The sequence below is a fragment of the Lactuca virosa genome, chromosome 2 (genome assembly GCF_052849685.1).
Source record: "Lactuca virosa cultivar CGN04683 chromosome 2, Lactuca_virosa_CGN04683_v6, whole genome shotgun sequence".
Taxonomy (NCBI): domain Eukaryota; kingdom Viridiplantae; phylum Streptophyta; class Magnoliopsida; order Asterales; family Asteraceae; genus Lactuca; species Lactuca virosa.
In genome coordinates, this window is record NC_136427.1 from 34,380,469 (window position 1) to 34,394,458 (window position 13,990).

At 37.0% G+C, this 13,990-nt stretch overlaps 1 protein-coding gene across 1 annotated transcript; it reads right to left on the minus strand.

The window, feature by feature from the left end:
- Window positions 1-7,518: 7,518 nt before the first annotated feature.
- LOC145157349 (uncharacterized) lies at window positions 7,519-8,472 on the minus strand. Its single transcript, XM_079076405.1, has one exon. It carries the CDS (start codon window positions 8,470-8,472, stop codon window positions 7,519-7,521), a length of 954 nt encoding a protein of 317 aa, XP_078932531.1.
- Window positions 8,473-13,990: the final 5,518 nt, after the last annotated feature.

Consider the following 13,990-nt stretch of genomic DNA (forward strand, 5'->3'; position numbering starts at 1 on the left):
AAAAGTCATCATTTGTTGATAAGTGTTTCACGTGTAGTGATGCCGAAAACTTTATTAGATATTTTAAAAAAAAAACATTTGATCATAATGATGAAACATATAAGGAAAAATACAAAAGACTTGTGGCCTCCTTGAAAAATATTAAGGATTCTAACTAAATGCACCATCAAGTGAATCACGACATTGAAAAATGAAGGATGAAAGTGCTTCTCTAAAAAACATAAGGTTAATACGATGTCACTTTGCAACTTGCCTACCTTACTAACATCAACAACTTTACTACACAACTCACTGAAAAAAATGACACAAACTTAGGATTGTTCTCCGCACCTTCACGTCTAACACCCATTTGATTGCAAAAGGGATAAGTTGTTGCGTTAGTGCATGAAAATCATTAGACTTCAAACCATTCATCTTTGAAACATCATCTGACACGAGATTCTTGAAATTGGAGCAATACCCATGAGACACTTTTATGTTAGACAGGGTATCATAAAATTGATGTTTCTCTGAGGAATTCAATATGTAGCACGTAGGAGGAAGCTAATGTTGATCCCCTTTTGGCTGAGTTTGTAATTCAGCCTTAATGCCCAACACTTCAAGATCTTGTCGTGCTTTTAATCCATCCTTCGTCTTGTGAGGCAAATTCAACATTGTCCCATAAACACTCTCGGTCACATTTTTTCCTATGTGCATGAGATCTAGCTGATGACAAACAGGCAACTTCTTCCAATATTCAAGTTTAAAAAAAAATCGACTTTTTATGCAAAAATTTAGATCTCTCATCGATACTTTCTTTTTTCTTCTTTGACTGTTCCTTCTTTGGTGTTTCCTTCTTTGACGCTCCCTTCTTTAACTTTATCTTCTTTGAACCTATCTTCTATGAATTTAACTTCTTACCCCATGTACTCTCAAATCCCGCCAGATAGTCATAAATATCTTCACTGATGATGGTTGTTGCGTAAAATCATGCTCCTGTTGATTGTTGAAATGTTTTTTTCTTATACGAAAAGGATGTTCAAGTAGGAGGAAACTTCTATGCCCAAGAAAGCGTACTTTTTTGGACTTTGGTAACCATTGTGAACAAGTATTCTTCGAAGATATTGGACAAGCATAATAACCTCTGGTAACACACCCCGAAAGATTACCATATGCGGGAAAGTTACTTATAGTCAAAATTAACATTACTCTTAGATTGAAGTATTCTTGCTTATAAGAATTAAATGTATCAACACCAATTTCCCACAAGAGTTTTAGATCTTCTATCAATGGTGCCAAGTAGACATCAGTATTGTTACTAGGTTGGTTTGGCCTTGATATCAACAGAGTCAACATCATGAAATTTCTTGACATACACAAATAAGGGGGTAGATTATATGTTATTAGGATAACCGACCAACAACTACGGTTGGAACTTAATGACTTGTGAGGATTGATACCATCAGCAGACAAGGCTAATCTAAGATTTCATTTTTCTTATCTGAATTCTTTCCACATGTTATCAACAAGCTTCCATGAAGGGGTATCACGAGAATGAGTAACTGACCCTTCAAATGTTGGAATTTCAATAATGCACTAAGTGCATTATACTTTGACCCTACATAAAGTGGCTTATCACATTCTTCAAATGAATCAGGTTCTTTCTCTACATATTTGAAGGCATCATGTAGCATATCCTTTGTATAAATAGCATCAGGAGGAATGGAATTGTTAAGGCATCTAGAATCAATCTTGGGTTATTTTTCTCCATGGAAAGACCAAATCTTATAATTTTCATCTAAGCCGTGGGCAAAAAATGATAACAGACATTGTCAATTAAGTGGTCACACAAATTGATACAATTTACACAAGGGCATGGAATAACATCTAGCTTTGGATTGTTACTTTGTGCAAACTCTCGAAAAGCATTCAAACCTTCATCATATGCATTTACATCTATTAGATGAAATCCATGATTTATCCATTAAACATTTGTTATCAACCTACATAATTATTTACCATTTAAAGCAACAATGATTAGGCATGTATAAAAGAAAAAAATTAAACTAGTATTACATACTAATTGGTTCCTTTTTAGCATAAGAACCAAAATGTAATTTATTTATTTTTATAACAGAAAACAAAACTGAAAAATGTACACGGACCAAAATCCAAATCTTTTACAGGGACCAAAACTGAAATAGGGACTTAATCTGTGCAAAAATAAAACTCTACAGGGACAAAAAAACTTCGCATAGACAACAAATCTGTGAAAATAAATGAAGTTATTACCTTAGCTAGAGTTCATTCAGTTAAGGAAGTTAGGGAGGATCCAACTGTGCAGAAACCACCACTTTGTTATATTCATCCTGAAAAAGAAGTATCTTGTTACATGTTGCAAAAAGGTTAAAAGGTAAAAACAAAAAGAAGCATCTTGTATTTATATTTACAGATGGCTGATCAGTTTTATAGTATATTGCATATAGTTGCATTAAAGGGTTTGTTATTATATATATATATATATATATATATATATATATATATATATATATATATATATATATATATATATATATATATATATATATATATAACCGTAGAAAATTTCGCTAGTATAAAACCCATTTCGAATAAACTATGGAAACAAGTTGTGAACATTAAAGAAACATGGTCATTGCAAAATTAGAATAACATCAACCTAACATCGAGACTAACAGTTAACCAACATGTAAGTAAATCCTAATTCAATTGATTTTTGGGTTCGATTTTTGCTAATTGGTTCCATTTGAAACAAAACATTCAATGTATTTCTACTAATGGTTTCTTTATCAACCAAAATCTATAATTTTCTTGCGTGTATCTGTATGTAAATCTTAAACAAAACTACAAATGGTTTGATTTGCTAATCTGGTCGATTTTTGTAACAAAAACCTTTAACAAAACCTACAATGGAGGTCTGAAACAAAATTTGCAATGGTTGGTTGTATATTTATGTATGTAATTTAGAGAATATCCATTCATGAAACATTTCTATTGAAGTTGAGGTATTGTGTGCATGTGTCCATTCATGGAACTTTTCTTTTCATATAAATCTTTTGAAGTTGAGGTATTCTGTCATCACTTTTTAATATTTTTGTGTGCTCTGATTACATATTTGAAAGTTTTGTTTTATATTGAGTACTTGCATTCCACACTTCTAGTATACACATGTGCATACATGGTGAATTAAATCAGTATTTTTAAATGATGCATGGTGTTTCATATGTTTTATATTTTTGATTTATATGGACTATGTTTCTCTAATGACGTCTGTAATATATGTGTGTTTTATCTTTCTATGTGTGGATGTCTGATGTTTCATGTTGACTCCTACAACTAAACTAAAGACTAAATGCATGGAAGCATCACGGGTTTGTGTTTTTTTGCATGTGGATGTCCAAATATTTTATTATAAACCAACAAGAGGTTTCCATTTATTAAGATTCTGTGATATATGGATATTTTTCTGAGGGATTATTAGGAAATTTGACTTGGAAAAATTGCATTGGGGATTATTGGAGTATTGTATGCAAATAAGTCTGATTATTCACACTTTTTGAATTGCCATCTGCGATCTCTCTTAACTTTTTTCCATATTCGTATGAAAAAAATACTTAAGAAATTTGAGGAAATGTATATGTATTCATCTACATAAAAGACAATTTAGTCTTATTTTTTGACAATTTATTGAAATCAGTGTTTTGAGTGCACTGTTACATAGTAACCTTACAGTCAAAATTCAATTTTGTAAGTAAAACAAGTAATTTGTCTGCCATTTTATGTATATCATGCATGTAAATTTTATTCTGGCTCAAGTCTGCATAAAAAAATTTGAGTAATCTATAAAAAAAATTGATTAAACTTCGGTGTAATTTACTTGCAAAGTTGTTGATGATAGAGTTATATAATTCATTTATGACTATTTTATGCTCGGTAGTTTCTATTCAGAGAATTAAATGAAGAATTATGACCATTTTACCCTCATAGTCTCTTTTTCAAAAACTTACCTCTTTTTGTGCAATGATGCAGCAGGGATGAACATCAAAAAGAGACGATACGATGAGAAAGGTAGCTGAGTTTAGTCTATAAAGAGTGTTCTTGTGATGAGTATTATGTAAACAAACAAGTGAAATACATATAACGGCTAGGGTTTCATATTATTATCAAAGAGAAGTACAAATACAATGAAAAGGAAAGACATAATATATAGACAAGCTAATTAGGGTTTCCTAGCGAAAAGGCCCAATCATAAAACCCAATACAAAATAAAGCCCAAAATCTTATTAGGCTAACATCCCCCTTCAAACTCACAATGCAACAACAATAAGCATTGAGAGTTTGTCAGACAGAAAATGGAATCGAGGAGCAGTCAACGGCTTCGTAAGAATATCAGCAATCTGCAAAGAGGAAGGAACATAAGGAAGGGAGATAGTGCCCTTTTGGAGATGATGACGTGTGAAATGACAGTCAATCTCAATGTGCTTTGTGCGCTCATGAAACACTGAATTCTTGGCAATCATTATCGCACTCTCGTTATCACAATACAAAGGGGTAGGCTGAGAGATGTGAACGCCCATATCTGCAAGAAGCCATCTCAACCAAACAATCTCACAAGTGGCGATAGCCATAGCTCGATACTCAGATTCTGTAGAAGATCGAGAAACAACATCTTGTTTCTTGCTTTTCCATGATATCAATGAATCTCCAAGAAAAACACAATACCCAGTAGTGGAATTACGATCATAAATATCACTATCCCAATTTGCATCACTATAGGCACGCAACTTAAGAGAGGATGAAGAAGGAAACATAAGAGTGCGGAACTGAGTACCACGTAAATATCTCAAAATACGAAGAATAGCTCCCCAATGAACAATAGTAGGAGCAGTGACAAACTGGCTAACCACATGAACTGCATGAGCAATATCCGGTCTAGTGACATTCAGGTAAACCAAACTCCCAACAATGGTACGATAAAGACTTGGATCTGATAATGGGACACCATCAGTTAGAGAGTACTTTGCATTACTCTCTATAGGCGTATCAACTGTTCGATTATCCGTGAGTTTTACACGTTCAAACAAATCTGAAATATACTTTGTTTGAGATAAAAGATAACCCTTTGGAGATTGAGCAACTTCAATCACCAAGAAATAACGAAGTAATCCCAAGTCTTTCATAGCAAAACGGTGAGCCAAATCACGCTTTAAGGACTCTATACCATCACGATCATCACCAATAATAATCATGTCATCGACATATAAGGAAAGAATAATCCGACCTGCATTCGTACATCGAATAAATAGAGCCGAATCATGGTTACTTGGTTGAAAACCAAGAGAAGTAATCACCGTAGAAAATTTCTCAAACCAAGCACGAGGGGCTTGTTTGAGGCCATATAGAGCCTTCCGAAGTCGACAAACTTCACCTGGTCGGTGAGCAATACCAGGGGGAGGAGACATGTATACTTCTTCATGAAGATCACCATTCAAGAAAGCATTCTTGACATCCATTTGATAAATCTTCCATTGGTGAATGGAAGAAACTGCAATCAAGGTGCGAACAGTCGTCATTTTTGCAACAGGAGAAAACGTCTCCTCATAATCCATACCATACTTTTGCGCGTACCCTTTCGCAACAAGTCTGGCTTTATAACACTCAACGGATCCACCAGACTTTGTTTTGATTTTATAAACCCAACGACAACCAGTCGTGTGTTTTCTAGGTGGAAGCGGAACCAGATCCCATGTATGAGTCTGATAAAGAGCTGCAAGTTCCTTAGCCATAGCGGTCTGCCAAAGGGGATCATAAATGGCCTCTTTATAGGATGTTGGCTCGGAGAGACGATGTACATTAGCAATAAAGGAGGCAAAAGCCGGTGAGTAAGAGGAATAGACAAATTCAGGAAGGTTTGTGGACTTCTTATTACGATAAGGTCTCGATGGAGGGGGGGTCTTGATGATTTGCAGGCAGAGGATCAACGATAGGTGCTGGATCAGCCACATGTGGTGGATCAGCAGCAAGTGGTGGATCATCAATGTCAATGCTAAACGGATCAATAGTACGAAGCTCCTCTCGGGTTGCATCATGTGACTAAACAGGAATGCTATAGAATGGAATATGCTCCAAAAAGGTGACATTGCAAGATACATACAGTTTCTAATTTGAAGGATCATAGCACCGATAACCTTTCTGACCAATACCATATCCCAGAAAAACACAAAGAGCTGATTTTGAAGACAACTTATCTCTCTCTACATGAGGCTTCAAGACAAAACATGTACACCCAAACACTCGTAATGAAGAATAATCTGGGAGTTGTCCAAACAACATTTCATAAGGAGACTTCCTCGAAGTGTATGTAGTAGGAATGCGATTAATAACATAAGTAGCGGTATGAACAGCTTCTCCCCAAAACATATTGGGAACTTGAGCAGAGAGTAGTACGGATCTAGCAGTTTCTAGGAGATGTCGATGTTTTCTTTCTGCAACACCATTCTGCTGAGGAGTGTCTGTGCAAGATGATTGATGTATAGTGCCATCAGATGCCAATAATTGTTTAAAATCATTGGAGGTAAATTCTCCTCCCAGATCACACCGAAAACATTTTATGATAGCAGAGTGTTGAGTCTTGACAAGTTCTCTGAATTCACTATATATGGTGAAAAAGTCAGACCTGCGCTTCATAAAATAAACCCATGTATAACGAGTGTAATCATCAATGAATGAAACATAATAGTTAGCTCCTGACTTGGAGGTTATCGGAGAGGGACCCCACACATCAGAATGCACAATATCAAAGGGAGCAACAGAACGAGTGACACTTTTATTAAACGGTAAAGCAGAAAATTTTCCCAGTTTACAACCACAACAATCAGAAATGTCATCAAATTTCAAAGAGCCTAACACACCAGTGGAAACCAAAAACTGTAAACGAGACGCTGAAACATGTCCCAAACGAGAATGCCAAAGATAAAAAGGAGACGATGAAGGGTTTAAACGAAAAGACGACAAATCGACACTAGATGCAGCAACATCAGCAACATGTAGCTGCTCCAAGACATAAACCTCCCCAAGTCTACGGCCTATCCCAATCACCATCCTAGACCGAATGTCCTGTACACAGCAGAATGAATCAGAAAAGAAGACCCAACAACCAGATTTACACAACTGACTGACCGATGCAAGATTCACAGCAAGTGTAGGAATGTAATACACATCTGTTAAAGATATATAAGGAGTGACAATAGAACCAACACCCTCTACTGACATGGGTGTAGCACTAGCAGACATAACAGAGACAGGTGTACGAGAAGATAATGAAGCAAAAGATGAAAAATGTGGTGACATGTGATGAGATGCACCAGAATCCAATATCCACAAGGATGAAGGAATACCTGATGTGTTGGATGAAGACAGACCTGAATGAGACATGGAAGCTGACATGGCAGTTGGATTGGTAGCTAAGAACTGTCTGAACTGCTCAACAATCTGTGGATCCTAGGCTGATGGTGGTGTGAAATATGTTTCATTCTCAACTGAAGGTGTAGCAGCAGCGTACTGTGGTGGCCTAAAAGATGAAAAAGAGGGACGTGACTGTCCAGAAGACTTGTTCTGCTGTGAAGAATGAGAGTGTGCTGGTGATCTTGTTTGTTGTTGCTGCTGATTTCCCTTGCTTGTCAGCAAAGGACAATTTGCCTTCCAATGGTTCTTCTTCTTACAGAAAGCACACTCATCAAATGCAACTCTGGGACGATTTTGGTTTGAAGATTGGGGTCGTTGTGAAACAGCAAAGACAGCAGGAGTGGCTGTCTTGGGAGCTTTGTCAGCATGGGACTTGATACGAGTTTCTTCAGCAATCAACTCGTGAACAACCGAATCAACAGTGGGAAGAGGTGTACGATGCAAGATTGATCCACGCAGACCTTCAAAATCTGAACGTAATGCCATCAAGAACTGAACCAAACGTTGCTTTTCCCTTCTATCAATATAAGGCTTAAAAGCCTTCAACACATCAGGTTCGGTAAGAGCTAACTGATCCCACAAATCCGACATAGCTGCATAAAATTCCTGAACACTGAGATTGTTCTGTTGGAGGGCTCGAATATCAAACTCTAACTGATACTGCTTTGCAAAGTTAGACTGAGTATACAACCTAGCCAAGTGATCCCAAACCTCCTTTGTCGTGTCATACTTCGCCAACTGAGTACCAATAGACTGGATGACAGAATTATTAATCCAAGTAATGATCTTGGAGTTATCAGTCTTCCATGAATCCAGTAAGGTTGCATAATTAGCGGCCTTCTCGTCTGTTGGTTTCTTCTTGTCACCTGTAACAATCCCCCACATAGTCTTGCCCCGCAAGAAATTTTTCATAACATAACTCCAATAGGCATAGTTTTTTCCATCAAGTTGAATACTAATGGACTGAAGAGAATCATCTCTTGGGGCCATATTTCAATATCAGTCAAATAGTAAATACGAGTAGCAGCAAAAAACGATCAAGATCTCGAAATTAACAAAGCTAGACGAAAATGAAACCCTCAAAACCGACAAACGAACAAATCAAACCAAACCAAATACAGAAATGAGCAAAAAAGGCATACCCCAAAATTGCAAATGGTGGCAATGAACAGTGCACGTGAACAATACCGATGAATAGTGCGATGAACAGTAACCGTGATGAACAGTAATCACGGTGAACAGTATCGCGATGAACAGTAATCACGATGAACAGTAATCGATGAACAGTAGCTCCGATGAACAGTAATCGCCCCCGATGAACTGTGCCGATGAACAGTACTCGCCCCAAAAAAAAACGAAAAACTACATATAATCAACCGAGCTCTGATACGATGTAAACTAACAAGTGAAATACATATAACGGCTAGGGTTTCATATTATTATCAAAGAGAAGTACAAATACAATGAAAAGGAAAGACATAATATATAGACAAGCTAATTAGGGTTTCCTAGCAAAAAGGCCTAATCATAAAACCCAATACAAAATAAAGCCCAAAATCTTATTAGGCTAACATATTAAAGTTCATTAAACAGGGGCTAAGAACAAGTGTATTAATAGTTGCAAAATTGCTTTTCTGCACTTGTGGTTTTCTTTTTGTAATATTAAGTTAATTTTTATTTTTATGTTTTTTATTGATGTACAAAATAGATATCGAAACATGTGTTTTTTTAGAACTCTCTTGTGATTTCCTTTATGGTTTTCCTTTTGTGATAATTATAAATAACATGATGCAAAAACATTTATGAAAAATGAAAATCAATAGTAAATCATAATATTTTTTACAAGCATTGAGTGCTGGAACTAGCAACCATACAAAATTTTCCATCAGTAATTTGATATATCTAAAAGACTAAAACTTTTAGTTTAAAATAAGAATTTGAGTATCTCATTAGGTCTTGAAGTTCACCATTTTTAGAAAAAAAAATCTTTTAGATTCCCAAGCATGGGTCCCCTAGATTTACTTAAAAAGATTCGTTAAATATTTGTTCGTTCTTATAAAATCTTTATTATAAATTGAATTATACAAGACAAGAGGATAACACAAATGATGAGCCAACTAAGTGCAAGCATATACATGAGGAGAAAACCCAACTAAGAGCATATGTTTGAATAACACAAAGATCCGGTTTTCTTAAAAATTTACCTTGTGTTCAACTTGAGAAGCTTCAAAAGGTGAGAAACCCTTGAATGTCAATTTAGCATCATATTCATGGCTACCAGATGCTTCTTCCCCTTATGTCGACTTTCTTCTCGTCTTTGTCTTATGTTACTTGGTGAATCGTTTCAACAGGAACACCAAGCTCAACACGTGACTTCTCCAATATCTTAATCGGACCTAGGGCACGTAAATTTGAGTAGTCTCTAACGATGTAAGGTGAGCCCAAGGTCGTCAACAAGGAGAAGTCAACTGGAGGAGAAGTAACCTAACGTCGTCGGAGGAGAGGTTGTCGGCAAGGCCAGGGGAGGTGAGGCGAGGTCGCAGCTGACTGATCAGTGAGTGTTTTGATTTCTTTTGAAAAAGCCCTAGAATATCAGTAGTATCTACGATTTTTGTAAAAAGAGATGCATATTTCATTTAAATTATAAAGCGACAGTCGTAGAGGATGCGTGTTTAAGATAAAGCGACCTCCGTGTTTTTTTTCTTGAGACACTAATTTAAGGGCACGCAATAATGCGTGACCTAAATCCTTAAATTTTTTGGAGAGATGACACTATTTTAAGGCCACTCTCTTTTTCATGTCATTAGAGGCATATATTCTACTAGTGTCCTTGAATATTTGTTGATTGATGATTTTGGGATAATCTGATTTTGACTATGTTCATGAATATAATGTTTTTGTGTGGTTTATGGATTATTAAATGGTTTTAAAAATGAACATTTTTACTATGATTTTTGGGATGTTACACATGGTTAGATTCCAGAGCTTTTGCTCCAGTTTTTGTATCTCATTCATGGGCAGTATTCTTCGACGAGCATTTTCTTTAGTTCCTCCAAGGAAAATTGTGTAAACTGAGTCAATGCCTATAAACTTTGTATGGTCATTCCATTAGGTAAGGGTTTTGTCCATAAATGTGCAAGTGAAGAATTTAACCAGACAGTCCTTAGCATAAAGAGTGATTTGGAATAATCATTCCATCTTTTCAATACAACGGGTTAAACCAATTAGTCTTATATATATCCATAGAAGGACCTATGCTTGTAGTTCAAGAATTCTTTGTAGGTGCATGCCTTTTTACTATGTATGTTATACCCCCCTTACATTTTGCTAGGAGGTATTGTATTTGTTGGTTTTGTAAGTGGCCAAAGATTCGACGATTAGTAGCGTGATCAACACCTTAACGGTGGTTGAGTCTAGTAGTGGTGTTGGGAGGCTTCGAGTAATTTTTCTTGGGGGCATGATTTCAGCCTATAGTCTGTCTAAAAAGAAGGTATGAGTCTTTTATATAATTTGTTAAAACTATGTAAATGTGTTTGTTTATAAATATTGTAATGAAAGTGTAAATGTTCTTTGAAATCTCGAAGGATTTCTAAGTTGAAATTCAAATTTACAGTGTTCAAAGCAACAAGTTGTTTTTGTAATGATATATATATATATATATATATATATATATATATATATATATATAGAAATGTCCCAAAATAATGACACAAAATTTCCGTTTTTAGATTAATAAATCGTTAATACATAACAACTCCATAAAACCAAGGTAATCAAGATTTAGCAAAATATCATTAAATCAGAGTAATTCGCAGAATGCGGAAACATGTGGTGTGTGCTATGCAATCATCCCGATCCCTTCCATTTTGAAAACCGAAGTACCTGAAACATAAACTAAAATCAGTAAACACAAACTTAGTGAGTTCCCCAACATACCACATACCAGACATACATAAATCACATATTGGGCCCCCCGCCCTTCATCGTGCCTCGCCCGGTCTCGAGTCCCACTAGGCCTCGGGCCCCGCCCGGCATCGAGCCCCGCTCGAATTATAGATATGTCATTCACCAGTCCCCTCCTGACATTGGTCCCCGCCCGATTCACGCATAATCATATAACCATATAATCATATAAACATGTAACCTACTAACACATGCAATAATCACAAATACTATAGCATCCTATACAGTCATCGAGCCCCGCCCGACATTGCGTTTCGCCCGGTAATCATAAGACACATACTGATAATTAACATGCGATATCCTCCTCAGGCCTCGCCTGGCATCAAACCTTGTCCGGTAAACATATCATCATATAACACACGAAGAGTCGAACATACATCTAGCATCCTAACATAAAACCATGGGCCGGCATTGGTGCCTTCGACCTGCTAAGCCAAGTGAGGAAACTAACATTACACCGTCGAAACACATAGACGATCCCTGGCTGCTGGCTGACAGATTCCCGAACTGTCAATATCAAAACAACACCCAATTACCAATTGGGTTCCAAACCATAACCATAAATCCAGTACTAGGGTAAATGACCAATTTACCCCTCACCTACTTTTGGACCAAGAATCAGGCCCAAACCTAATAATCCACAAGGCACAAATACCAAAAAGTACCCAAGGCCCAATTTTCCAAATTAGGACCAAATCCATAGTGGGCCTCCACAAATAAATATCAACCCAAAACCTGATGGCCCACCAGGGCCCAAAACAACAAAGCCCAAAAGATGGCCTAAACTGAAGCCCAAATACCGAAATTTGACTCTGCTGAGTACGCGGGGCGTACTCAGCTTGTATGCTAAGCGTACTGGCTTAATAGCTTGTACGCTACGCTTACAGGCTTGTAAACCCAGGGTACTCCTCCTATTTGACCAACTCTCAGTTCTACCTCTTATTGCGTGTTTGGCAAAACTAGCTGGTAGCGGGTAGCTTGTAGCATGTAGCGGGTAGCTTGTAGCTTGTAGAGTTTTGTTAAACGCTTCATGAAGTAGCATTTGGATTTGGAGCGTTTTGATTAAACTAAACGCTGGAAGCTTGTAGCGCCAAACAAGACTTTCTATTTTAAACGGAGCGTTTTGTCAAATGCTAGAAGCTCTCAAACGCTCTAAAATGCTCCGTGCCGAACACACTCTTAATCCATTAAGCCAATACGTCCAAAACCTAAGAATAGCTAAATATAAGTGACTTGATCCATAAAGTTGAAGGCTTTAAGCCTTTTCATGGCTTAATGAAGCCCAACACCAAAGATGAACTCCAAAGGTCAAAATCCGTCCAAAATGTCTAAAAACTTCTTAATACCATAAGACCTTAGCCCAAACTTCCAGATCTGATTCAAATGGACTTCTTAAGTCATAAAGTTCCTGACTTTATGACTTAGAATGATTTAATGGGACCCAAATAAAAACCCTAAGTCCCAAACTTCACCAAAAAAATTACCAAATCATGCATGGAAGGTTTATACTCATCAAGATCCAAACTTTAAGACTTCACAACCCCAACAAGGGACAAATATGAAGCTCAAAGGTTCTGGAGTAACTTTTACTCACAAGAACCACCACAAAGGGACCAAAACCATAACAAAGTGACACTTAGCTAGATCTACAAGAAAGAGTTTCCAAGGTTGAGACTTTATACCTCCAGAAGTTAGATCTAGGTGAACAAAGTCTAGATCCAAAATCTCCAAGTCAAGCAATGAGTCTTCAAGAAGTTCCTTCTTCTTCCTCAAGCACCAAAAACACAAATAAATTACTTTGAAACTCAAGAATCACTCAAATGGGGGCTAAGGTTCGATTTCTAGGGGTTTGAGGGATGGAGGCTGAAGATATTAGGGTTAGGTTATGAGATACAGAGCTTAAATAGGGTCCAAGACCCTAAAATAAGGTTTTGGTCTGATTGGAGTACGCCCAACATACATATGGTACGCCCAACGTACTTCGAAGAGCACCCACGACCATCCTGATCAGTACGCCCATCGTACACCGAGGTACGCCCCGCGTACTGCCCTTTTCACCAGTACGTTGCGCGTACACCTGTGTACGCCCCGCGTACCCGACTAAACCTTAAAACCACCAAACTTCTAAAGGTCATAACTTCTTCGATATAAGTCCGTTTCCAACGAAATTTATATCCACAGAAAGGATACGAGAAGCCCCACACTTCTATCAACTCACCTCCGCCTAAGAACTTTACGAACGAAAACCCAAAATTCATAAAGGACCGAGTTATCAAATTACGATTATGCCATTCGGCTCCGAAACACAAACGAACGCCCGGATCACTTAGACTATAACACCCACATCCAAAAAGGGCCAAATTTTTTCCTCCCCAAGGCCCAAAGCCTTATGATGACTGATGACTGGGCCATAGCCCGAACAATGAAACGATTCAAAACCAAGTGTTACATATATATGTATGTATCTTGGTATTGCTTCAAAACTAAATCCCAAAAATTTAATGGAATGGAAAAGTTCGATACGCTAATTTGGAGTCTCTGATGT